The 26,684-nt window shown below is 44.4% G+C and overlaps 1 protein-coding gene across 4 annotated transcripts in view; it reads left to right on the forward strand.

Moving 5' to 3' along the window:
• The first annotated feature begins 17,348 nt into the window (after window positions 1–17,348).
• Window positions 17,349–26,684, forward strand: part of LOC125939303 (cytidine monophosphate-N-acetylneuraminic acid hydroxylase) — a 104,766-nt gene continuing 95,430 nt past the window's right edge. For 2 of the 4 annotated variants that reach the window (XM_049654715.1, XM_049654714.1), the window contains exon 1: window positions 17,349–17,623. In XM_049654715.1, coding sequence (XP_049510672.1) covers window positions 17,613–17,623 — 11 coding nt within the window. In that variant the 5' untranslated portion in view covers window positions 17,349–17,612. The remainder of the gene's footprint in view (window positions 17,624–26,684) is intronic. The other 2 variants (XR_007463020.1, XM_049654712.1) reach the window with 2 other exon arrangements.

Genomic DNA, 26,684 nt, shown 5'->3' on the forward strand with positions numbered 1-26,684 from the left:
TTTGAATAGATGATTTTGAATAGGTCTCTATTGTATGTTTTCTTTTTTATAAAATCCCACTCTTATTTCCTTTTTCCTTATTTTATTTTGCCGTTCTTTTCTAAGTACAGTACTTGGAATTAATATTTGGCTCATTAAATTTCAGATTTCCTCCTTTTCTAATGTCTGTGTTTCCCTCTAAATACTGCTTCAAAAGAATCCCTCAAGTTTGATATGTATGTTTTCGTTACTATTTAGTTTTAATTTCTGATTTGATTTATTTTTGACCCAATATAGTATATTAATATATGTTGCTTAATTTTCAATGATGAATTTTAGTAGTTACCATTTTGTTTTTGATTCTGAGTTTAGTTTTATTGTGATATATACAATCTTGTATCTCTACATTATTCCTTTGAAATTTGAGATTAAGCCTATGTATGAACAGTTATTGTAACTGTTACATATGTGCAGGAAAAAAAAAAAACAGGTATATTCTGCAGTTGTTGAATGGTATGTTGTGATTCCTGTATCTCTCTCTCTCTCTCTCTCTCTCTCTCTCTCTTTTTTTTTTTTTTTTTTTTGGTTATTTCAAACAGGAAGGTAAATTTGGTCCCTGTTATTGGAACTTGGCCAGAAGTAGAAATACATGAGTCATTCTTAATGCTTTTGCTTCCTACTCATTTTTTTGTTTTTAATTTCTATCTCTCTGCTGACTAATGATAACGTTGGGCACTTTTTCATGCGTTCATTGGCCATTTGTGTGCGTGTAAAAAAATCTCCAATAGGTCAGGTTTGGTAACTGTGATATTCAAACCCTCTTCATCCTTACTAATTTATCTGCTTTTGACATATCCCAACATACATTGGTACCTTTGGGGGCTACCGTTTCCCTGACAATGGCTCAAGTCAGTCTGGAAGCAGGACACATCTCACTACAACATTCTCTCTCTCTCTCTAAGGGAGGGTACTGCCCTTTCCGGGGCAGAGTGGGGCCAGTGGAGGGCAGGCACGGGTAAGGGGGTGGGGGCGCGCGCAGGGGCACAGGGTGAGGGGAGCAAGGGAGCAAGGGGAGAAGGGTATGTGGGGACGGGGCGGGGCACAGGGTGCTGGGGGAGGCAGGAGGCCAAAACAGCGCGGCGCCCTTCCCAGGCGCGTGGGGCGCTCGACTCCAGGACTGGCGGGCCTCGGAGGGGGTGACAAGGGGGTGCCGGGCGGGCTCCCAGCTGCCTCCAGGCCGCCCACAGTGTGAGCCACGGTGGGAAGATTGGGGGGGGGGCGGCGAGCCTTATCCCCAGGAAATGGGACGCGGAGGAAGCTTCTCGAGTTCGAGTTGTCCCTGCTCACCCCCAGGGCAGGTGACTCCCCTTCCCACGTGGTTCCCCGCCCGGCTCCTCCGGTGGATGCTCCTTTGGGTTCCCTTGACTCTGGCGCCTCTCCCTGGAGCCCCTCCGTCCGCAGCCTCCCTCCTGCAGCCCTGCGTCCCCCGGTGGAGTCCGGAGACCTCCCTGGGCCTCCGGAAACCCTCCCCGAGTCCCCAGGAGTCCCCACAGGTGAGCCGGCATCACTTGTTGGCGTGCCTGCTGCGCCTGCGCCCTCCGGACGAATTAAAATACATTTTTATCTGCTTCTTCAATCAGTTACTGAGAGTATTTAAAAATCTGGGGTTTTGAATTCGCCTGTGACTCCTTATAGTTTTGGCAGTATATCCTGAGGCTGTTAGTGCATGTAAATTTAAAAGTATGGTTTCTGACTAATTGGTCCTCTTATCTTTATGAAATGACTCACTTTGGCAATATTTGTTGCTTAGCACATGCTTTATTGCTTATACGGCTATGTCAGTGTTCTCTTGGTTAGAGTTTGAGATCTCCTTTATACAGACATTACGTGGGCATAAGTATACAAAGACATATTTCAAGCCTCAGGCACAGAGAATGGAACTAACTGTAAGATTATGGAATTTCTGAATTTCTCATGCTGTGAGCTGCTGATGCTTTGGAACTTTGCCTGCACAAATTACCATTAGCTGAGCTAGAAGTGGAGCCTTCCAGACGGGATCAGCATTTGCTTTTTCCAGGTTTATGGGAGCTACTCAACTAAATGTTTGGCAAGAGGTTTGTCCAGTGCCCCTCGCTAGTGTGAATTCAGGCTGAAAACACTCATGGTGGCCAGGTTGTCCTTTTTTTCTCCCATCCACTTAACACTAAGATTTGAACTAATAGATTTTCCTGTCTCCTGGAACTGGGCTTGGGATGGGAGGAGTGGGGGATTGAGGAGAAAGCAGTTTATTTCTACATTCATTCTTTTTTTAATGTAATTTTTTAATGTGTATTTTTAAAGTAAAAAAAAATTTTTTTAACGTTTATTTTTTTGAGAGAGAGCATGAGTGGGGAAGGGGCAGAGAGAGAGGGAGACACAGAATTGGAAGCAGGCTCTGGGCTGTGAGATCATGACCTGCTGAGCCACCCAGGTGCCCCTACATTCATTGTTAAATTGATTGTTTCACCCACTGGGATCACTTTTGGGGGGAAGATCCCAATTAGACTCCCCAACTTGACAGGCTCTTTGGGCTGTGTCTCTGGAGCCATTGGAGCCCATGAATGCAAACCTCTATGTGTTCCCTCCCCCACCCTGCCTCCTTATTTGGGGGAAATGGCTGGCTACAGTCTTGTCTGCAATCAGTGTCTGATTTGAGAATTCCTTACCTCCATGACAGCTCATTGACTCTCTTAAGATGGTCAGATTTTTAGTTGTTTTTAACAAGAGGATTCATTCAGGTGGTTAGCCCGTCACCTTACTGGAAACAGAATCTAAATTTAGTACATGGTACCTCAAACTCTGTTAGGCTCCTTATTTATGCTTTTGTCTCTCACGTAATTATATATGTCCATACGTGACAATTGAGAGTATTTGTTTTAAATTCCATGGGAAGAAATTGGGAAGGTGATCAGCTTTAGTGATTAAGTATGTGCTGACCATTTCAGCGATGTTCCTGGCTTGGGTCAGTTTTTAAAGAGGCTGCCAGAAAGTGTTGACGATGATACCACAAGCCACTTACATCTGCTGGTTTGAAACTGCCCAGGAAACTTTACATTTTTTATTTTTAGCTTTTACTTCCCTTCGGTTTATATTTCCGTTGTTGTAACCTTCTTCCAATGCCAAAACCGCACGAGCAAGCTATGGGAGGTTGGCAGTTGCCCTGCCCCCACGAGATATGTCTATCTGGAGCCTCCAAATGTGACCTAATATAGGAAGAGGACCTTTTGGATATTATTAGGGATTTTTTTTAAGTTTATTTATTTATTTTGAGAGAGAGAGCATGAGTGGAGAAGGAACAGAGAGAGAGAGAGATAGGGAGAGAATCCCAAGGAGGCTCTGCTCTGTCAGAGTGGAGCCCAACATGGGGCTCGAACTCACAAACCTTGACATTATGACCTTAGCTGATACCGAGTTGGATGCTTAACCCATGGAGCCACCCAGACGCCCTGATATAATTAAGGATCTTAAGAGGAGATCATCCCGGATTATGTAGGTAGACCCTAATCCAATAGCAGGTGCCTTTACAGCAAGAGGAAAAGACAAAGGCAGAGCCACAGGAAAAGACACAGAGGAGAGACACGGAACGAAGGTGACCACAGAGCAGGAGCCCGAGGTGATGCATCTGCAGAAGCTAGGAGAAAAGCATGTACGCTCCTTCACACTCCCAGCAGGAAGCAGCTCTGCAGGCACCTTGATTTCAGACTCCTGGCCTCTAGAACCATGAGGGATTACATTTCTGTAATTTTAAACCACCCGGTTAAACTTGAACTTGTTTGGGCAGCTCTGGGAAACTAACAACCGGTACTCACACTCTCTCTGCTTCAATGAGATTGAAAGCCTAGTTTCCCATCAATTGTGATCAAGGTCAGGGACCAGAATGGAACTTCTCTGGAGCCACTCCCAACTTCAGCAGTTTCCTGCTTGTGTTCTTTCTCCAATCGAGGGTTTCCAGGAGTTTCCTGTTAGTGTACATGCTCAAAGCTTTTAAAAGTATAACGCCCTTCCTATTACTGTTACTTTTTTTTTCTGTTACCTTTTTAAAAATTTTATTTTAGAGACAGCATGCACACCCATGTGTGGGGGCGGGCAGAGAGAGAGAGAGAGAGAGAGAGAGAAGGAGAGAGAATCCCAAGCAGGCTCCCCCGCTTGGGACTGGGCAGAGCCCAACGCAGGGCGTGAACCCATGAATGGTGAGATCATGACCTGAGCTCATGACATGAGCTGAAGCCGGACGCTTAACCCACTGAGCCACCCAGGCACCCGCTATTACCATTACTTTTGACCATGCCTCACGTCTGGGCTTGGCTCTTGCCATCATCCCCCTCTTCACCCTCATTTATGGTAGTATTTTTAATGTTTGACCCTCTCTCCCGTCCCCTCCTTCACACCTCCCCCCACCTCCTCCAAACACATTGAAAAAATCTCTCTGAAACATCTAGTGTGTCTCTGAACTTGACAGAAAAGTCATTTTTATCCAGTGAAGTCCGACAATACAACAGTTGCTAGGATCTATTTGTCATCGCAGCAGCGCTGTGAGGTGGGCGTTGTCGTCACCATTTTATTTAAAAGGACAGTGTTCCTCCATTTAGAATCAAAGAACTAGAACCAGAAGGAGCCTTGGAGCTGCTAGCCTGTTTTATTAATTTATTAAACAGTGCTGAGTAGCTATGATGTCCTAGATTCTAGATTCTAAGCCGCTCTGGGGATTCCAATGTAATTGATCTATTCTGAGCCTCACCGGCTGGCAAATGACTATATATCACTATCTGCATGTAGTGCAATTTTGGAGCATTAAGAAGTTTGATGCTGGGGTGCCTGGGTGGCTCAGTCAGTTAAGCATCTGACCTGATTTCGGCTCAGGTCATGATCATGATCTCACAGTTCGTGGTATCGAGCCCCATGCTGGGCTCTGTGCCGACAGCATGGAGCCTGTTTGGGATTCTCTCTCTCCCTCTCCCCCTGCCCCTCCCCTACTCACGTTCTCTCTCTCTTTCTGTCTCTCTCTCTCAAAATAAATAAATAAACTAAAAAAAAAGATTAAAAGAAACTTGATGTTAATTTTAAACCAAGGTAATTATAAGTAGGCATTTTTTTACACACTCCAAAACAACGTAAATGGACAAAACTATGTTGTAGAACCCTATTGATATTGGCACTTATAAATCTACTTTATTCATAACTGTTGTATAGTATTTCATAGAAGAATATGCCAAAATTTACTTACTTATTCATAACTCCATTGGCATTTCCAGTATTTTGTTGCAATAGACATCTCTTTGTACCCGTGCTAAAGTATTGCTTTAAAAACAAACTTAAACTGAAATAGAAGTAGAGTTGCTCAGCCAGAGGATAGTTATATTGTGATTTGATAGACACTATCAAATTTCCCTGCCGAGCTACTGTTTTATACTCCTGTGTTTGTTATGAGCATACACCTCTCCCAGGGGGCCCACCAACACTGAATACTACTCATCTTTAAAATTCTGCCAGGGGCACCTGGGTGGCTCAGTTGGTTAAGCGTCTGCCTTAGGCTCAGGTCGTGATCTCACGGTTCGTGGGTTCAAGCCCCGCATTGGGCTCTGTGCTACCAGCGCGGAGCCTGGACCTGCTTCAGATTCTGTGTCTGCCTCTCTCTCTCTCTCTCTCTCTCTCTCTCTCTCAAAAATGAATAAACATTAAAAAAGTTTCTTTTTTTTAAATTCTGCCAACGTGAAGGGTGCAAGTGACCATCTTGTTTTGATGGGAGGAGGGCAGAAGAGAAGGTTAGGGAAGATTCTCACTGTGTTCCCTTTGTGTCTAATGGGAGACACGTCTGACGGGACTGGGCTCCTCTCTCCTTCTGCCAGGCTGAGCTGGCCTGAGCTAGTCTGCAGAGGGGCAGCAGGGCTTTCGGTGGATGTTAACGTTCTGGATATGCAGAGGCTCTTCTGGATTGTTCCAGGGTGCTCTGTCTGCAACCTTTGACCTTCAGTGTAGATTGGGCCCTCCGTATGCATTTTCCCTACTCTTCTCTCTGGGCCCAGAGATGCCACCTTCTACTTCTCGTGACCTAGAGAACCTAAGTGTTCCATAGGCCAACGTAAGCGTGTAGCAGCCTAAATGTGTAATGTGGTGTGAGATCAGGTCCTTTTTTTGTGTGCACCCAGATTACCGTAAGAGGCTGGCCATGCTCTACTGGACTTTGGCCTTGGTGCAGATGGACCATCGATGGCTGGCCCATGCTGGGAGATGAGAGTTTGGGGAACTCTACGTGCTCTCTTACTTTTCTCTAATAGACCGTGTGCCACACTGTGTTAATACCGTTGGTGCTAGGGCTGTGTGTCGGTGACCGACCCTTTAAGCGTCACAATATGCTTTGTCATGCTCTCATTTTATCCTAACGGAAACTTAATTTAAGCATGACTTGAGCAATTTTTTTTTCAGCGATAAAAACAACCATTCATTATGTCCACAGAGTCTGTGGGTCAGGCATTCTCAGACAGGGCACGCCAGGGACAGCTTGTGTCTGCTCCGTGCTGTCTGGAGCCTCACCGGACGGCTGGAGCAGCTGGGGATAGAATCTTTGGAAAGCTTGCTCCCTCACACGCCCGGGAATGATGGCGGCTTAGCCCTTGGCTGGACTTGCCAGACGCCTCCACGGGGTTCTTTCATTTGTCCCAGCTTCCTCATAAATGGGGACTGGCTTCTGAGGACAGGCCCAAAAGAGAGAAGGCCAGGTGGTGTCTTAGACCAAGCTTCAGAAGCCACGTAGCATCTGTTGTCTGGGGCAGTCACAGGCTCCCGCCCAGATGCAAGGGGAGGAGTATGGATGCCACACACCTCCGTGGGAGGAAGGTCAGTCACGCTGTGAGAACAGCCTGTGGGAAGCTGTGGCCGTCTTTGGAAAATACCATCCGCCACTTTCCCTAGGCCCTATGAATGCATTCTCTTCGTTTCCAGACTGGAAGACATTTGGCCAGATATCTCCCACCAGAAAAATGTAACTGAAGATCAAAACTGCCAGAATCATAGAGGCTAACACATTTGTCTCTGCAAACGAGTCTGGTTCTAGGGACTCTTCAGTTACATACCCTTTGTTTATTGTAGCTTCCCCGGAAGGAAATATGCTATGCAAAATCGTTTCCCTTATACTTATCACGACCTTCGAAACTGCCGACCCAAAATTGGCCCCCCCAAAAGTTAGTATGTTCTTCTTAATGTCTTCTCAGTCCTTGGGAAGATCAGTAGGAAGGTGAGTGGCTAGAAATGCCTTTACTGCATCATAGGCTATAACCTCTGGATGTATAACCAGGACACAAAACCTGGCCATTTGAACAGGAGACCCACATTCCTGGCCGGTGGCACCTTACGTCTTTGAAACTAAAAAAAATCCTGCCTCCCCGTGTTACATAATTGAGTTCTAGTCGTTAAGTTCTCGGTAGTTTGGAAACTAGAAACGGAACAGGCCTCATAAGGAAAGAAGGTAATGGCCAGAGCCACAGTCCTTTTTTTTTTTTTTTTTTTTTTAATTTTTTTCTTAACATTTATTTATTTTTGAGAGACAGAGCATGAATGGGGGAGAAGCAGAGAGAGAAGGAGACACAGAATCCGAAGCAGGCTCCAGGCTTTGAGCTGTCAGCACAGAGCCCAGCACGGGGCTCGAACCCATGAACCATGAGGTCATGACCTGAGCCGAAGTCCGATGCTTTAACTGACTGGGCCACCCAGGCACCCCACCAGAGCCACAGTCTTGAAGGCACAAATGAGGAGGGTGGTGGGTGGTCAAAAAGTTCTCAGGCCTGAGAAACGCTTTTCTCATTCAGATGCTAGATGGTTCCTCGTCTTATGCATCAGATCAGGGTGTCAGTTCAAGAAACTGTTCCTGAATTCGAATGGGAAACCAAGAGAACTCGCCTTTCCCTGCTGCTTCTTGGGGCAGAATGTAGTTCTACAACTTAATTAAAATTCTTCCCCTGCCCCCTTCCTCAGTCCATAGAAAACAGGGCCGGTCTGTACCGTGACTTTCCTGTAAGCCCCTGCCGAGAACACACGAGAGTGGGGTCCATCCTAGCCTGACCGTGGCCACCAAGACAGGCATCCTGCACAGTGCATTCGACGTCACCACCACTGTCTGCTTCCTGAACTCTTTCATCATCCCAAGCAGAGACTGTACCCATTAAGCAGGGACTGCCCGTTTCTCTGTCCCTCCAGTCCTGGTAGCTGTCCTACATACTGTCTCAATTTGCCTATTCTGAGTATCTCCCAGAAGTGGAATTCTACAGTATGTGTTCTTTTGTGTCAGCTTTATTTCACTCAGCACACTATTTTCCTGTTATATCCATGTTGTAGCACCTATCAGAATGTCTTTCTATTATTTGGCCAAATAATATTCCATTGTGTATATAGACACCACATTTTGTTATCAGCTCCTCTGTTGATGGCCACTTGGGTCATTTCCACCTTCTGACTCTTGTGAATAACGCTGCACTGGACGTTGATGTACGAGTATCCGTTTGAGTCCCTCCTTGCTTTAAATTCTTTTGGATGTATACACAGGAATGGAATTGCCAGATCATCCTGAGTGATTTTTTTGGAAACACAGAAGTTTCCAAAATATTCTATGACAGCAGGGAGACTGATTTTCTCAGGGCTTAGAAGGGACAAAAGGGCACTAGGTTACGTAATGCCTCAGGACAGAATATTATGTCAAGGCGTTATTCAAAGTTCTTCAGCGACTACTATTATTATATCCTAAGCCTTTGAGCAGTGTAAGTGGAAAGGGGAAGGTGTTATTGGGGTCAGCAGCACCTAAAGACTTTGTTTTATTCAGGATATTCTCTTTAGTGGATCAGGATTAGAGACTAGAGGAGAATAAGAGTTTCTGGAAAACCATTTCTTCGGGCCATGGTTTGGAAAAGGCTTATAAGTTCCACAAAATTAGAGTTTATGGAATCAAGAAGAGGAAAGCATTCAGTTCCACTGGCATAGACATCTGGTTTTTATTACCCAATTTGCTGCTAACAGGACATTAACCTTAGGGAAGTGACTTAAACTCTTAGGGCCTCTGCTTCCTGTATTCCACAACATGGATGGAGGAGGGGTTGGAGGACAGGGTGGGAGGCTTGGGCTGGATAATGTCGGGTCCGTTTCTGCTCTATACATCTATGATTTTAAAAAGCTTGATTACTTTCTTATCCAGATCAAATTTTTATTTTTAGAAAGCCTTGATCCCTAGGTCCTGGCCACGTTGATTTATGACATGAGCTCATTGTAACTACCTCATCACAGAAGCTACTGTTTGTTTCTATCATGCCTTTACTCAACTGAAAATGTGCGACGTGAATTTAAGATAACAAATATTTCCTCAGAGTATGAACCATATCATGGGCAGAGTTATTGGATACTGTCACACCCTAGATCTTGTATTTGGTACTGTAAAACTTTAGAATAACAGTGGTTCTCTTAAAAGCCATTATGCTCTCTTAACTACTTTCCGTAAACACACCTGCCCTTTACAAACATCTCGCCCTTTCTATGAACCCACCATCTGGTTTCGACTACATTTCCTCTAGAAATCATAGTAGTATAGTTTGGGAAAAGGCCTGACCTGCGATGACTGCGTAGTTGTTTTTATAGCATCTAGTGCATTTCTCATTCATGCGTGCATTCATTCAAAAATATGCCCCATGCTAGGTGTTGGGGATACAGCAGGAAACAAGACAGCCCCCCTCCCCCATTTAGGTTAATGTTCAAACGTGAAGACAGGCAGTGAATAAGTAATAACGGGTGTGCTGGATGTTAAGCTGGAGAAATGAAAAGTTCTCCGTGCCACGGAAGCTTATAGTGGGATCGAACCAAAACTTTGGGTATCAAAGATTTCCAGGTGAAGTGGCATTTCAAGTGAAATCTGAGGAGTGGGAGGGAGTTAGCCAGGCAAAGATGGGGAGGGGGAATGTTGAAGTAGGGGGAACAACTGAAGTGCACAGGTCCACAGAACGGCAGGAAAACTAAGAGTGTCACGCTGGCCAGACCGGGGTGAGCAGTGGGAGATAAGGGCAGGAGAGGGAGGCACACGCCAGGATGAGCATGATAGGCCACGCTAAGGATTTTGGACTTTATCCCCAAAGAAGTGGGGAATCATCGGGAGCTGCAAGCAGGGAAGAGATATGGTTACATCTGACATTTTTAAGACTCGTCTAGCTGTAACATACTGCATAGGTTGGAGGTGGGCTGGCAGGAGGAGAGTAGGAGGCTCTTCTTGAAGTTCACACGAGAAGGCCAGGGATGTGGCTGAGGCCCTGGGTCCCCCTGGAGGGACAGGCACGGTGTTTGGTAGGAGCTGGGGGGCTGCAGGTGGACCTAGGGTCAAGAAGGCTTCCACGGAGGCCACAGGAAAGAGTTTTCCAGAAGGGGGAGCGTTGTCCAGGGTGCCAGTGGAGCTGAGATGTCCAGTAAGTGGATGACTGAGAAGCATCGTTTGGATTTCACGATGTAGAAGATATTGCTGGTCTTAGAACATTCCTGGTGGAGGATGAGGGCAACACTCATCTCGAGTGGCTTGAGGGGTCAGTGGAAAGTAAGAAGAGAGGAGAGAGAGAGACAGAGGGACAGACAAAGAGTGATACTCTTCCGGAAGTAAAGAGAAAGGACCATTGCTGGGGGGGACAATAGTGAGTTTAGAAAGAATTATAGTTTTAAAAACTGGAGAGGCTTGCACACGTTTAAATGCCAAAGGGAAGGAGCTGGGTAGAGAGGAGAGACTGAAGAATTAGGAGAGAAAGGGACAATAGCCTGGGGCTCCTGAGACTATGCGCTGAAGAAGGAAGTCTAGAACCCAGGTGGAGGAATTGGTCACTTGGCACATTTCACGGGCATTTTCCAACAAGACGTCTGCCTTTCTCACTAGACCGTAAGCTCCTGTATCTTATTCGATTCTGTATCCCTAGCACTGAGGCTAAGACCTGACACGGAAAGTGCCCTGTGAGCATTTAACTGAACTCATGTGTCCTTGGTGCTGGAAGTCCTCCCTTGGGCAGAGAGACCAAATGCCTTGACATGTAGTGGGCTTCTGGCGTAGACTTTAAAAATGAGAGCTATGGGTGACAGAGTCGCCTGGCCAATGATTAGGCTGGTACCTTTGGTCATTTATACTTGATGGGAAGGCAGTGGCTGAAATCCGTCACGATGGAGATGGAGAGAAACACACGGTATACAAGTCAAGAATGACTAGAGAAGTATTTCCCTCCCTCTTGGCTTTCTTCTTGGCCCAGAAAGGAAAAGGAACAATCCAACAGTCTCCACAGGAAAAGGAACAATGCTCCCACTTGGTGGGTCCATTTCTGTCGACGGGAGGCAGCTATTAGCACAGGCCTCAAACAGAACAAAAAGCTGGTTGCCAGCCTTTTTCCATCCAGTTGATCATAAATCTTATATAAATGTACAGATTAAACTAACTCAATGAAACAATTCCATTAGATTTTTTTTTTCCTTACTGGCAAAGGGCACCATTAATCTTGAGGAGCAAACATTGTTCCATATCTGTTTTGTTTTCCCCAAATCTCAAAATGCTTAAAGACTGACACTTATGCGTGAGATTCTTCCAGGAGGGAGGGAATGAGTTGGAAATGGCCTCTGGGGTTTGTAGGAAGGGAAGATTGAAGCCGGGTGAAGAGGATGTGTGCCGGTTCCAGAAGCAGACTGGTTAAGACTTCCAAGAAAGGAACATGCTACGGAGGTGTTCGTTGAGCCAGTATTTATTAACCGTTGACCTTGTGCCTCTGGCCCAGGCTCTTTGCCAGACACAGGCAATGAAGAGAAGGCAGCAGAGTGCTGGCCTTTGGGAGCTCATCATTGCGCACCGTCCTAGGATGAATTCAGTGTCCACTAGAGCTGCTTAGGGAAAGAGTCTTCTAGGTTCTGGTAAATTGGGCACGCACACGAAGACCCACTTGTGGATGCATGGAAATGATGATTCTGTTAGTCAGTGCAGTACCCTAGAAACCCCAGCGCAGGCTTCTTTGATAAAAGTCATATTACAGAGCATGACTGAAGAAGGCATGAGGCCCTCAATCCCCTGTCCTGGACCTCTGTTCGGGGACTGGTCATGTGCTGTTGTGCCTACAGAGATACGACCGGGCTTGCGGGGGAAATTCCGAGTCCAACCAGTAGCCTAAAAAAGAACCCAAGCCTTCCCCCTTCGCTACCCCCACTCCTGTGGCTCAACCCACTGAAGCACGTGACCCTGTGAATGTGTGCCTGGCCATTCAGATTTGTCTTTCTATTCCCGCATGCCCTGGAAACACAGGCAGAAGGGGGATAAGTGTTCTCCAAGCAGGGACAAAAAGCAAGGAATTCCAGACCTGCATGAGACCACAGGGGTTCCTGTGCTTGGGTTTTTTGAGATACCCCTGGAGCCTTCTCACAAACCCCTCTTTTTACTCGAGAAGGTTCTGATTCCCGGAAACAAATGAGCGAGGCAGACACAGTCTCTGAAAAGAGCAACGAGGGAAGGAAGCCTGGGGAACAGGAACATTTAAGGTCAGGCAGAGGGGAAAGGAGGAAACAAAACCAAAACAAAACGGAGCAAACGGCTCTGGAGGCCCGGGAATGAATGCATTCCATTCACCGATTTCTAGCAAGCAGAAAGTTTCAAGGAGAAGGTGGGCGGTCCTACTGAGTGTAACAGTGAGGCCAGTACGGTAAGGAAGGGCAGATGCTATCACACCTTCCTGGAGAAGCCAGAGGGCACTGGGGAGGGAGAGTCAGGAAGTGGAGAGGAGGAATAAGAGTAACAAGAAATGTGGCAGATGAAAGAGAGAGAGAGAGAGAGAGAGAGAGAGAGAGCGAGCGGATAGTTGCCGGAAGAGGCCATCATCCGAGGGAGGTTTAGTAGGACAGTGTTGAGAGATCTAGAGAACTTTTCTCTAGGGTACAGTGTGGGTGAGAGTGGGCGGGATACAAACCTTCCCCTGGAGAAGGCTGGCACACTTCTTTGGGAGGTGCGGTGTTCTGTTACAGTGGTTTCTCCCCAGAGTTCGAGACAGAGAGGATGAGGGGACTGGGGAAGGGACTCTCAGGGGAGCACAGCTGACCCGTGTGCATTCTGAGTCAGGCAAGTCTGAAGAGATCTTCTTTTTATAGCCTCGCTTGAGTCACCACCAGGCTGTAGAATGCTCCCCCCCCCCCCCCCCCCCCCCACTTCTTTTGTCATCCCCCTAGCATTTTATTTGCAAATGAGAGGGCTGATATCAGCAGGTTTCTTTTCTCTGGCCAGGTGCTGTTTGGGGGACTTCTCTGGGCGGAGGGAGTACGGTGGGTAGGGGAGTGGTCTGGAAGCTTGTAGGATTTTTTTTTGGTCACTTGTAAGTGTCATCAGATTATCTGTAGTTTGTCTTTTTTCAGCATTCCTGCCCAACAATCATTAGATCCTTTAACTATGGAATCTGGTTTTTCTTCAGCTGGAAAAAAAAAAAGTTCTCTTTTTATTTCTTTGATTGTTCCTTTTCATTTTGGGTTTTTTTCCCCTTTGGAAGACAAATTCTTATTTATTCTCATATTTTCTTCCTGTTTATTTTGTGTTTCATAATTTCTCTCTCTTCTATGTTCTTTTTTCTTTTTTAATTTTTTTCTGAGCTGGTGGGGGGTGGGGGGAGGGGGATGAGACTCAAGTTGGCTTCCTAGTTCACAGATTCTAAATGTGGTTTTGGTATATCTTGCTACTTAAGGCCTCTTCTGACTATGCGTTGCTGTGGCACTCACGGTTCTGTTTCTTACGGCTGTTCCCTCGCTGCTCCCTGTTCATACTTCCTTTTCCATCTCTGCAACATCTTCCTGCATGTCACTTTGTCCTTTGAGACTTAAACGTCTAACTCCCAATCCCATCCCCGATGGGAGGTTTAATGCCCCTCCTAGGTTTTTTTTTTTTTGTTTCTTTTTGATTCCAGCAGGTTTGGTATAAATGGTCCCTTCAAGGTCCAATTTTCTTTGGCCAGTCATCTCCTGACCTCACTCCTCCTTATAGCCAGCCCATCCTGGCCCGGACAAAGGCCACATCTTTCCCTGTGTTTCCCAAGCGCCATTCACCTTGTGTGGGGCTCTCTTTGCTGGAGGTGTAAGGAGGGGTGGTATCACTGCCCTCCAGAGAGCACACACTGTCCTTGAAAGTCCTTCCCCCTCCCCATCTTGGGAGCCTGCGTGCACCTGCTTCCCCAGGTGCCCTCCCCCCACCTCCTACTGGCTCGTGCTCATTCAAGAGCCCCCTTCTCCAGAATCCTAGTTTCTTTTTCTGTCAGCACTTAAACAGGCAGACAAGCCATCACCAGACCTGTTTTCTCCTCAAGAGAGTCTGGGCTCCCGCTATTAAAATGACAATGTTTATAACTCAGTGCACTAATGAGAAAGGTGTTTTTTTAAGTTCTGCCTTGTGTACTCAGTCCATCTTGGGGAGAGAGATCTTCTTATTTCCAATTCCCAATTTCCTCCACATATGTAGTGGTCCTTATACCCCCTTTGATTTCTCTTAGGTTTCTCAGTGTTGGCATGCAATGCGGGTTCCCACGGCAATTGTGCCAGTTTCTTCTGGCAGTTTCCTGCCTCCTTTCCTTAAGTGAGGCTTGTGTGGGATGTATGCAACATGTAACACATGTACAGCCACCAGCAATAACGTACAGACCCCAGAGAGTGTGGCTCACCATTAGCCAGGAGTAAATAACAGACTCGTTGTCATTCTCCTTTGTCTACCTGATTTAGACTCACTTTTGTGACGCATCTGGTCCCCATACCATACTCTTGGGTGCTGGTCCCCTTACGCTGTCCGTATGCTTGTGTTAGGGCTGGTCAACCAATCACAAAGGTTTATAGCTGCTTAGCATGCAACTGGCCATGTCCAGTTGACGAATTACACACTGAAAAACACTGCGAAAATGGTGCAAAAAGCCTGTGATATCACCACACAACTCTTACACTTGCTGTTGTGAGTGCAAATTGGTAGAGTCTCTTTGGACAATTGTTTGAACCTGTCAAAGTTGGATGTTTATATACCATTTGACTCAGAAATGCCATCCCTGGGTATATTGCCAACAGAAATGAGCACTTACGTCCACCAAAAGTTATGTGCAAGAATATTCATAGCATGTTTAGTCATAATAGGCAAAAACAAGGAACAGACCAAATAGGTAACAATAGTAGGATAAAGAAAATGTAGCATATTTACACAGTGGAATACTAGGCAGCAATGAAAAGGAACACCCCACTGCTGTGTATAATACAGATAAATGTCAGGGCACCTGGGTGGCTCAGTTGGTTGAGTGGCCGACTTCGGCTCAGGTCACGATCTTGCTGCTCGAAGGCTTGTGAGTTCGAGCCCCACGTTGGGCTCTCTGCTGACAGCTCAGAGCCTGGAGCCTGCTTTGGATTCTGTGTCTCCCTCTCTCTCTGCCCCTCCCCTGCTCACGCTCTGTCTCTCTCTCCCCAAAATAAATAAACATTAAAAAAAATTTAGAAACAAATAATAATATGGATAAATGTCATAATGGTGGGAGAAAGAGCCCAGGTATGTAACTGTACGATTCCATTTATATGAAATTCAAGAGTAGGCATAACTAACCTGTAGTGATAGAGGTCAGAAGAGTGGTTGGTATTGGAGTGGGTATTGGCAGGGCAGGAGTTTGCTGGGGAACTACAAATGTTCTGTACTTTGATGTGGGAGGCATTTGCATAGGTGTATATCTATATAAGAGATCATAGGGGCACCTGGATGGCTCAGTCGGTTAAGCATCCGACTCTTGATCTCGGCTCAGATCTTGATCTCAGGGTTATGAGTTCAAGTCCCATGTTGGGCTCTGCACTGGGTGTGAAGCGTACTTGAATTAAAAAAATCACAAAGCTGTACATTCAAGATTAGTGCACCTTACTATATGTTATACTTGAGTTTTTAAAAAGTATGATGCAATATGTTGTAACACGAGGGAAGGAAGAATTGAGAGACTTTCTCGATTTGGGAAGGAGAAGAACACTTTCAGGGGCCAGGGGTTACCTCAAATTGCCTTATGTAGAAATCCTTCCTTTATCCTATTAACAGACATGTCTCCTCCTAGAACAGTTGAAGCTGATTTGCTACTCCACTGATGATTTGCCATTGAGTTGGTCCCTCCACACCATCATAAGCATCCTTGGGGATACAAGTCCTTTGTCACACTTCCTGTGCTCCAGAAGCTTACAGTCTTACTAGCAGAAATAACATATTTAGAGAATTTAGTATTATTCCTTTTTCCTCAAGTACAATTTGTGAGGTGCAGAATTCTCCAGGAATTCAGGAGAAAGAAAAGTCAGTTAGAAAAGGCGGTGAGTGAGGAACACCTGGCTGGCTCATTCGGTTAAGTGTCCAACGCTTGGTTTCCGCTCAGGTGGTGATCTCACGGTCCGTGGGTTCGAGCCCCGCACCGGACTCTGCGCTGACAGTGCGGAGCCTGCTTGGGATTTTGTCTTCTCTCTCTCTCTCTCTGCCCCTCCCCTGTGCGCATGATCTCTCTCTCTCTCAAAAATCAGTAAAATTTAAAAGGAAAAAAAATGGAGTGATTTCAATGAAGGAGGAAGAACTTGAGGGTTTTTAACCTGATGGGAAAACTGTCTGATAGTCTTTTATTGTTTACTTTCTTGTCCTTGTTTGACGGACCGCAGAAGACCTGCCAGCAAGTGCCGGGATAGTGACCAGCCGAGAGACAGCGAATTTGTCACATAGGGGAAATCAACCATGGAGAAGATCCCAGACTTGCCAGGAGATCTGGGTTTGGACCCTGAGCTGGCACCGGCCTGGGCTCCAGGGACTGGGAAGACAGAATCGCAGTCAGAGGGGTGTAGGAATCAGGGACGACCTGGGGCCAGAGCTAAACTCTACACCTCGATGGAAAATAGTCTGCAGATACCCTTTGTTCGCTAGGAAAGCAGTTATTGTTAGTGCATTAAATACGGGGTATATGTGTGTAGGTGACGAGCTGACTCGAAGAGGCAGAATTAACAGAGAGTTAATTCCTCCTTGGTACTTTCTCCTCTGTCACCTCATTCATGTGCCTGCGCGCACACACACACACACACACACACACATACACACACATATACATACACACACACACACACACACGCACATTGTCACACACCCACACATCTCTACCCCCCTGCATGTACCCACCACCCCCCCCACACCCATAACACTCCCTACCCCCACACCCACACACACCCATACACACCCCAAGCTCTGGTGCTGGCAGGGAATTAGAAGTTTATCTAAAATCACCCTCCACTTGCCAGGCTGTAATGGGTGGAGCCATGTGGGTGAGTGAAGGTTAGCAGGTATCTGAAGACAACAGAAACTCACATCAGCTGGCTGAATGTCTGTGCCTCCACAAGTCCCCTCACCCCCTGTGCTCTCATAATTGCTTTTGAAAAGGTTTTCTGGCTTCAAAGAAATCAAATCAAATTCGTTACCACGCAAATTGAAATTTACAGGCTGGAGTCATCCTAGAAGTTGTAAACATCATTTAAAAGAAGATTTCAGTCTCCTTCTGTTTCTGCTTTCTCTAAGGAGCTGTTTTGTGCTGTTTGACCCCTTCCTACCTGGAATGGAACAAAGGTATGGTTTCTAGTTTGCTTTTTTTTTTTCTTCCTACCGAATTTGGGATTGATATGTTTGCTAACTTGTATTTACTGCTTCCAATGAAAAGGTACAAGGAATTGAAAGCTCTTGGTGGAGGATAGGGAGGATCTCGTGAAGCTAAGATGATTTGGGGATATATGTCCCATTTTAGGAGCATGGGAGTCACAACTCAGTCAGTTATTTGGGTTCTGAGCTTGCCTCCTGCACACCCTGGCTGTCCTGAAATCCTCCCTGCCAGAGCTCTCTCTCTCCCATGCCATGTCCACTGTGCCCAGCCCTTCACTCGTGACCTCTTCTTTTCTGCAGGTTTTCATTACTATTGTCTCTGGCTACCAGCAGATCTTCTTGATTTTGGAACTTGCTTCTGTGTATACATTGCCTCCTGCTTTGCTTAGGGCTCAAAAAGGTTTAGGGCCATGAGAAAGACTAAAGGGTCAGGGCTGAAGGAGCCCATGGGGGTTCAAGCCCTGAAGGGCTTGGAGTTGAGGGGTGCTCTGGACTGAGAGGTTCCCTGAATTCTTGGTTCAGAAGTGCAGTCAGCCTTAAAGTTCTTACAGTAAGATGCTGACTCCATCGAGAGATAGGTAAGATTTTGAGGGCTGGGTTGGAGCTTACTCACCATTCGCAAATTGTTTCTGGGGGGGAAGGTCACGTGCAGTACAAATAAATTTGTAGACTGCTGCCTAGTCATGTTGGGGATACTGTCTGTAGGACATTTCATTTTAAACATGTCAGTGTACCATTTGGGTACATGCCTAGTTCTCAAGCAAACATGCAGCTGTTCTAAAGATATTCTAGGAATGCTCGCATATTTAAATCCCAGGTTCGTGTAAAAGGTTTTGTAAGAATCACTGTGGTGGGCCATTAGGTGCAATATTCATTTCTTCTTTCAGTAAATATTAATTGGGATCCTCGTGTGTGCTAGGTTCTTGGAGGTGCAGCAGCAAACTTACACACACACGGTTCCTTCCCTGTGTGGTTTTCAGTTTTTTAGGGGGTACAGGTAATTAATCAGTCTCATAATTAAACATGCGATTATAGGTTTAGTATCTCACATGAAAGAAAGGAACACGGTGCTGTGAGACTGTTATAGCAGGAGTTGACCTTCTCTGGAGACTCAGGGAAGGTTTCCCAGTGGAGATGATTGAGGGTAGGAGAGTAAAATACGTGAGAAGGGATCAAAGCAATATATTCTGGGTACAGGGTTGTACTTTGAGGAAATGAAAAAAGGCCAGGTGTTGTTAGGAGAAACAGCTTAGATAAAAACGAGCTGGAGGAAGTGATTAGGGGTCACTGTGGTCCAGGCCATATTAGGTCTTCTGGAAACAATGGCAGGAGATTGACGGATATTTGAGAGGCAAGAGAAGGACTGGCAGGATGAGATTATCTTAAAATGTCCATCTTAAATGTTATTCTGGCCATAGTGGAAAGAATGACTTAGTGATGGCAGGGTGATCGGTTAGGGAGTCTGACAGTGGTCCAGAAGGGAGATAATGGTAGTTTGGGTGAGGTGGGAGAGGAGGATGGTCGTGAAAATGCACTTTCTGGGTAAAATGGATGGACTTGAATTGAATATGTGATAGCGAGAGGAAAGGGGGTGTCCGCTAACAGGGTCATGGCGGACGTATGAAGGTTTGGGAGGGTGAGATGTGCCAAGTTGAATTTTGGACATGCTAAGTTTCAGGTGTGCTTAAGATATTCTGAAGGATATGTCCAAAAGGCAGTTCGTTTACAGCAATGGCTTTGTGGCTCCAGTGTGTGTGTGTGTGTGTGTGTGTATCTGTGTGTGTGTGTGTGTGTGTGTGTTTGAGTTTGAGTCATGAGTGTTCTGGGGCCATGGGTATGGATGAGATCCCTTAGGAAGAAGTGTCAAAAGAAGAAAATGTAGAACAGAGCCTTGAGTAACTACAACATTTAATGACCGGGTAGCGGAAGGATGAGTCAACAGCGGAAACAGAAAGTATGAGCAGAAATGTAGGATAGAAACCAGTGAGCTGTTAGGTGTATAGAAACAGCAATCCCCAAAAGCATGTTGGACTCTGAGGGTGAGGAGAAAAACAAGTAGCTGGAGACTATGTGGGGCTGAGACTTTTTTTTCCCTTTAATGAGAGAGATCTCGACAGTTTAAAAGTCAATCTAATGCCGTATGATTCCATTTATATGGCACTTGCAAAATGGCATTAAGGGTAGAGAACAAATAAATCAGTGGTTGCCAGAGGATAGGCACAGTGGGGGCGCCATATAAAGGGGAGTTCCTTGGGAGTTCACCGAGCAAGGTCCTTGGTGACAATGGAAGAGTTACGTTATCTTGATTGAGTGGTAGCTATCCACGTCTATACATGGACTAAAATCTCATAGAACACACACACACCCGCCCACCCACACACACACCCACACATGTGCATGAAAATGGGTGAAAATGGTGCATGTATAACGTGACTGTGGGATAAAGTGTGTACCCGACAGTGTTGTAGCAACGTCAGTTTCCTGGTTTGGGTGTTATAACACGGTAGTAACAGTCATCTAAAATGTCACTAGTAGAAGTTAGTTGAAGGAGACACAGGACCTGCGACTATTTTTGCAAATTTCTGTGAGTCCGTTTCAAAAATAGACCCAACCCAGGTCTATTTTATTTTTTTTAAATTTGTTTACGTTATTTTATTATTTTATTTTATTTTGAGAGAGAGAGAGAGACAGAGCATGAGCGGGGGAGGGGCAGAGAGAGAGGGAGACACAGAATCCGAAGCAGGCTCCAGGCTCCGAGCTGTCAGCCCAGAGCCCGACACGGGGCTCGAACTCACGAACCACGAGATCATGACCTGAGCCAGAGCCGGATGCCCAACCGACTGAGCCACCCAGATGCCCCTATTTTATTTTTATTTTAAGCTTTATTTCCAAAGGAAAAGTTGTAAAACGTCGGTGACAGAGAAAGATAGGAAATTGACAGTGGAAAGATGTCCTGGAGGAATGTCTTTTTCTCTTTTTCTTTAGTATTTTGTCCTCTAGGTGAGGCTCAATTATTACTCTCATCATTATTACTCATGCATCACACACAGGAAGCACTTATCATTAAAATATAACTCAAATGGGGTGGCTGGCTGGCTCGGTTGGTTAGAGCATGTGACTCTTGATCTCATGGTCATGAGTTTGAGCCCCGTGTTGGGCTTAGAGATCACTTAAAAGAAACACAATTAAAAAAAACTTTGGGCTTCCTGGGATGGCTCAGTCAATTAAGCATCTGACTCTTGATTTCAGCTCAGGTCATGATCTGACGGTTTGTGGGATCGAGCCTCAAGTTAGAGACTGACCGACAGTGTGGAGCCTGCTTGGGATTCTCTCTCTCCCCCTCTTTCTCTGCCCCTCTCCCATTTACTTTCTCTCTCTCACAAAGATAAATAAATATACTTAAAATTTTTTTAAAAATAACTCAAACCCCCTCCAGTTCTTGTCCCTAGAAGACAATCCGGAGACAGTTTGGGGAACTAAGGCAAATGCATTGGTGTTTGACCTTGTGCATTGATTTTACCTGGTGTCAGAGGTGGTCTGCCCCCTCCTGGAAGGGCGGGCTTTATTTACAGTTACATTTCAGAGTAAGTGAGGAGTGCATATGCTTTGAAAAGCCTTCTTTATGTATGCATGTATTTTTCTTTCCAAGTTTTTATTTAAATTCTGGTTAGTTAACATACAATGCAAGATTGGTTTCAGGAGTAGAATCCTGTGATTCATCACTTACATATAACACCCAGTGCTCATCCCAACAAGTGCCCTCCTTAATGCCCATCACCCCTTTAATCCACTCCCCCCACCGCACCCCCATCAACGCTCGGTTTGTTCTGTATTTAAGAGTCTCTCATGGTTTGTTTCACCTCTCTAACCGCCCCCCCCCCCCCATATGTTCGTCTGTCTTGTTTCTTTAATTCCACATACGAGTGAAATCATATGGTATTTGTCTTTCTCTGACTGACTTATTTTGTTGAAAAGCCATATTTAAGATACGAATTTCCCCGCTATTTTTGTTGTGCGTTATAAGGTGTATACAGAGAAGTTCATAAAACATAAAGTTTCACACCTATAAATACCAGTTTAACCCAAGTCAGTAATTGTAGCAATACCTACTAGCACGCCAGAAGTCTCTTATGTGCCCCCTTTCCCTTTTTTGAAAATAGCTTTTTTGACATAGGATTTAAATGCTATAAAATTGATCTGATTTAAGTGTCTCAGTCAATAGTCTTTGGTGTATTTAGAGAGATATGCAGCTATCGTCACAATGATTTTAGACTCTTTCTGTCACCCCAGAAAGAAACCTCATGCCCATCCCTGGTCATTCCGTATTCCCCAGCCACGTCTCCACTCTCACCCTTGGCAACCACTACTCTCCTTTCTGTTTCTATAGATCTGCCAACTCTGGGCATTTTATATAAATGAGATTCTACAATATGTGGCATTTTATGGCTTCCTTCACTGAGCTCGGTATTTTGAGGTTCATCTATGTTGTAGCTCGCATTGGTACATCCTTCCTTTTTATTGCCAAATAGTATTCTGTCGTGCAGACATGCGTGTTATGTTCACCCACGAATCAATTGATGGCCATTCAGGTTGTTTTCATAATAGCCAAATGAACGTTCGTGCACAAATTCTTGTGTGGACATATGTTTCCAGTGCTTTGGGGTAGAGACCTAGGAGTGGAATTGCTCAATCATACAGAAACTCTGCGTTTAACACATTGAGAACCTGCCAAATTGTTTCCAGAAGTCCCGCCAGCAAGTGCATGTTGGTTCCCATTTGTCAACATCCTCACCAAAGCCTGTTATTATTTGTATTTATTATAATAGCCATCCTAATGGATGTGAAGTGCTATCTCATTGTGGTTTTGATTTGAGTCTCTCTCTCGACTAATGATATTAAGCTCCTGTTCATGTGTGTTACTGACCGTTCATGTATCTTTTTTGGAGAAATGTGTATTCAAATCCTTTGTTTTTTAGTTGGGTTATTTGCTTTGTTAGTGAGTTTTAAGAGTTTTTTTATACATTCTTGATACGAAATTTTTATCAGGTATTCAATTTGCAAACATTTGCGTGTTGTCTTTTCACTTTCCTGATGGTATCATTTGAAGTGTGAGAGTTTTTTATTTTAATGGCCAAATTTATCAAGTTTGTCTTTTTTCTTTTGTACTTTAGAGAGAGAGAGAACTTGCATGCTGTTGCGAGCAGGGGAGGGGCAGAGGGAGAGAGAGAGAATCGTAAGCAGGTGCCACACTCAGTGCAGAGTCTAACTTAGGGCTTATTCCCACAACCCTGCGATCATGAGCTGAGCTGAAATCAAGCATTGGATGCTCAACTGACTAAGGCACTCAGGCACCCCAATTTTGCCTTTTTTTTCACTTGGTGTGGTATCTAAGAAATCATTGCCTGATCTAAAGTCACAAAGATTTATTACTTTTTTAAAGTGTAAGTGAGCCCAAGATGGCCCTGTTACATTCTTCTCTAGGCAATTTATTTTTATTTAATTTTTTAGTGTTTTTAAAAACATTTTTAAATGTCTGTTTATTTTTGAGAGAGACAGAGTACAGTGGGAGAGGGACAGAGAGAGAGGGAGACACAGAATCCGAAGCAGGCTCCAGGCTCCGAGCTGTCAGCCCGGAGCCTGACACGGGGCTCGAACTCGTGAACCGCGATACCGTGACATGAGCTGAAGTCGGACGTTTAACCGACTGAGCCACCCAGGCACCCCGGTTGTTTATTTTTCAAGAGCAAGCAGAGACCCATTAGCTGAAAAGCTGGTGGTGCTAAACTCAAATTCTTGTACACTCAGTGGTTTTAAGCATCGCCCAAATGAGCAGAATTGAGTCCTGTAAAGACTGCTTTGCCTACCTCGTGAAGCTGACAACGTTTGTTAGCCGTAGACAGAACAAGCCGCGGTGCTGTAAAGATCCCAAGCTCGGTGACCCTTTGAACTCTCTGGCACAAGTGCTCTACTGTGTGGCCAAGCTGACACCACGTAGACACATCGGCCTCTCTCCCTTGGAATTTCCCCTGCTCTTCTCCCCTGAGGTCGGTGGCCCTGCTGAACAATGGACAGTCCCTGGCATGGTGTGATAAGCCTCTCCCTCAACCTACCCTCTGTGTCTCCCACACAAGGCATGCGCACATTACTGCCATCTTGTGTCTGTATCGTGTCTTTTTCTTTCATCAGCCCTCCAGTCCTCCAACTCACTCCCTACAGTTGGCTTCTAAAAGTTGTATAGTTTCAACCAGTAATTTTTAGGTCTGTGATTCACTTTGAGTTGCTTTTTTTATGTGGTGTGGGACAGGGGTACGGTTTCATCCTTTCGGACGTGGCTATTCAGTTGTCCCGCCAGCATTTTGTTAAAAATACTATCCTTTCAACTCTTACGATCTTGGTGCCTTTGTTGAAAATCAGCTGGTCACACACACACACACACACACACACACACACACACAGATTTATTTCTGGACTCTCAGTTCTTTTCCATTGGTATCTGTGTCTATCCTTATGTCAGCACCACACTGTCTCGATGGCTGTAGATTTGCAGTAAATTTGAAATTGGGAAATGTGAGTCCTCCTACTTGGTTCTTTTAAAAATTGCTTTGACTATTCTGGGTCTTTTGCAATTCCATGAAGATTTTAGAATCAGCTCGTCAGTTTCTGAGTTTTGGATAGGGGTTGCATGAAACCTGTAGATCAATTTAGGGGGAATTTCCATCTTAACATTTTAAGTATTCTGATCCATTAACATGGGATGTCTTTCTCTTTATTTAGAGCTTTATTTTCCTTCAACGTGTTGTAGTTTTTGGCGTACAAGTCTTGCACTCCTTTTGTTGAATTTATTCCTAGGTGTTTTCTTCTTTTTGATGGTATTCTGAATGGAATTATTTTTATAATTTCTTCTTTGGTTTGTTGCTAGCATATAGAAATGCAATTGACTTTTGTTATTATTCTTGTATCTGTACCTTCGCTGAACTTGTCTGTTAACTCTTGGAACTTTTTAGTAAATCTCTTTGGATTTTCAATTAGAAGGTCATGTTTTCTGCACATAGTTTTACTTTTCCTTTCCAATTTTGATGGCTTGTATGTCTTTATTTAGCTTAATTTGCCTGAGTAGAGCCTCCAATATAGTGTTGAACAGAAGTGGTAAGAAAAGACATCCTTGTCTTGTTCCTGATCTTAGGGGAAAGCAACCAGTCTTTCATCAAGTATAATGTTAGCTGTGGGTTTTCTGCAGATTAGATTGAAGACATTCCCATCTGTTCTTAGTTTTTTGTTTTTGATTTGTTTTAATTATCAAGAGATGTTGGATTTTTGTCAAATGCTCTTTGTGTAACTTTTGAGATGACCATGTGGTTTTTATCTCTTTATCAATATGGTATATAGTATATTAATTGATTTTTAATGTTAAATCAATCTTGTATTCCTATGATAAATCCCAGTTGGTGTGTAACTGTTTATGAAGGATTGATATTAGTTTTTCTCGAAATATTCAGTAGAATTCATCAATGAAGCCATCTGGGCTTTCCTTGTGGAAGTATTGATTGTAATTACTAATTCAATCTCTTTACCTGTCACAGGCTTATTCAGGTTTTCTGTTTCTTCATGAATCACTTTTGGCAATTCATGTTCCTCCAGGAATTGGTCCACATCACCTCTGTTACCGTATTTGTTGGCTTGTAGTTGTTTAAAGTATCACCTTACAATCCTCTTAATATGTGTAGGATTGATGATAATGTCTCTTTTTTCATTCCTGATTCTTGTGACAGATGTTTTCTCTCTTTCTCTCGGTCCATCTGCCTAAAGGTTTGTCAATTTGATGATCTTTTCAAAGAGCCATCTTTTGGAATCTTTTCTTTTGGAATCTTTTGAAATTTGAAATTTGGAGTCCAAATTTCTTTTGGAATCTTTTGATTCCTCTAGTGTTTTGTGTTCTGCTTCATTGAGTTTCTAATGTAATGGTTATTCTTTTCTTTCTTCTCTTTGCCTTGGGTTTAGCTTGCTCTCCTTTTTCTGGATCTAGAGTTGAGGGTTTTGGTTATTGATTTATGATTTCCTCTTTTCTAAAGAATAAATTTCCCTTTATGTCCTGTTTTAGCTGCAGAGCATGTCTTCTTTCTGATTTTAGTTCTCTCCCCACCAAAGGCATGGAGTACTCTACTTCTCAAATATCTTTCTCACTTTCCTAAACAGTATACTTTAGTTGCCTATTTGGGAATGTTAATTTTTAAAAATATTTTTAATTTGAGAGAGAGCACATGAGTGGGGTAGAGGGGCAGAGAGAGAGACACAGACAGACAGACAGACAGACTCTTAAGTGGGCTCCATGCTCAGCACGGAACCTGACGTGGGGCTTGATCTCAAGACCCTGGGATGGTGACCTGAGCTGGAATCAAGAGTCAGATGCTCAACGGCTGAGCCATCTAGGTGCCTCTGTCTGGGAATGTTATTTGAATGAAGTCACATTGTATATATTTGCGTACACGTGTGTGTGTGTGTGTGTGTGTGTGTGTGTGTGTTGTCCCTTAATATACTGGTGTTATGTTTTTACAAGTAGTCTTACTTGGTTCATTTGCACTTGGTCTTATTTTCCATGGCATGATATTGTACCATTATAATTTATTTACGTAATACATACATGTGTAATTAACGTTTTATTTTTGACGAACATTTGGGTTTCCATTTTGAAGCAATTATGAATACTGTGATGTACATCCTTGTACATGTATCTTGGAGAATATATGCACACATTTCTCTAATGTTGAGACTTAATTAGAAGTAGGACCGGTAAGTCACAATGTGTGTGTATTTTCTATTTCATTAGCAAATGCCGCTGTTTTCCAATGTGACCGAACCATTAGTAATATGAGAGTTTCCATTACTGCCATAAACACTTGGTATTTTCAGTTGTTTTAATTTTAGTCATTCTGGTGGGTGTAGTGGTATGTTAGTGTAGTTTTAATTTTCATTTCCCCAATTGCTAGGTTGAGCCTTCTTTTTGTGTTTATTGACCATCCGAATATTCTCTTTT

The sequence above is a fragment of the Panthera uncia genome (assembly GCF_023721935.1).
Source record: "Panthera uncia isolate 11264 chromosome B2 unlocalized genomic scaffold, Puncia_PCG_1.0 HiC_scaffold_25, whole genome shotgun sequence".
Classification (NCBI taxonomy): domain Eukaryota; kingdom Metazoa; phylum Chordata; class Mammalia; order Carnivora; family Felidae; genus Panthera; species Panthera uncia.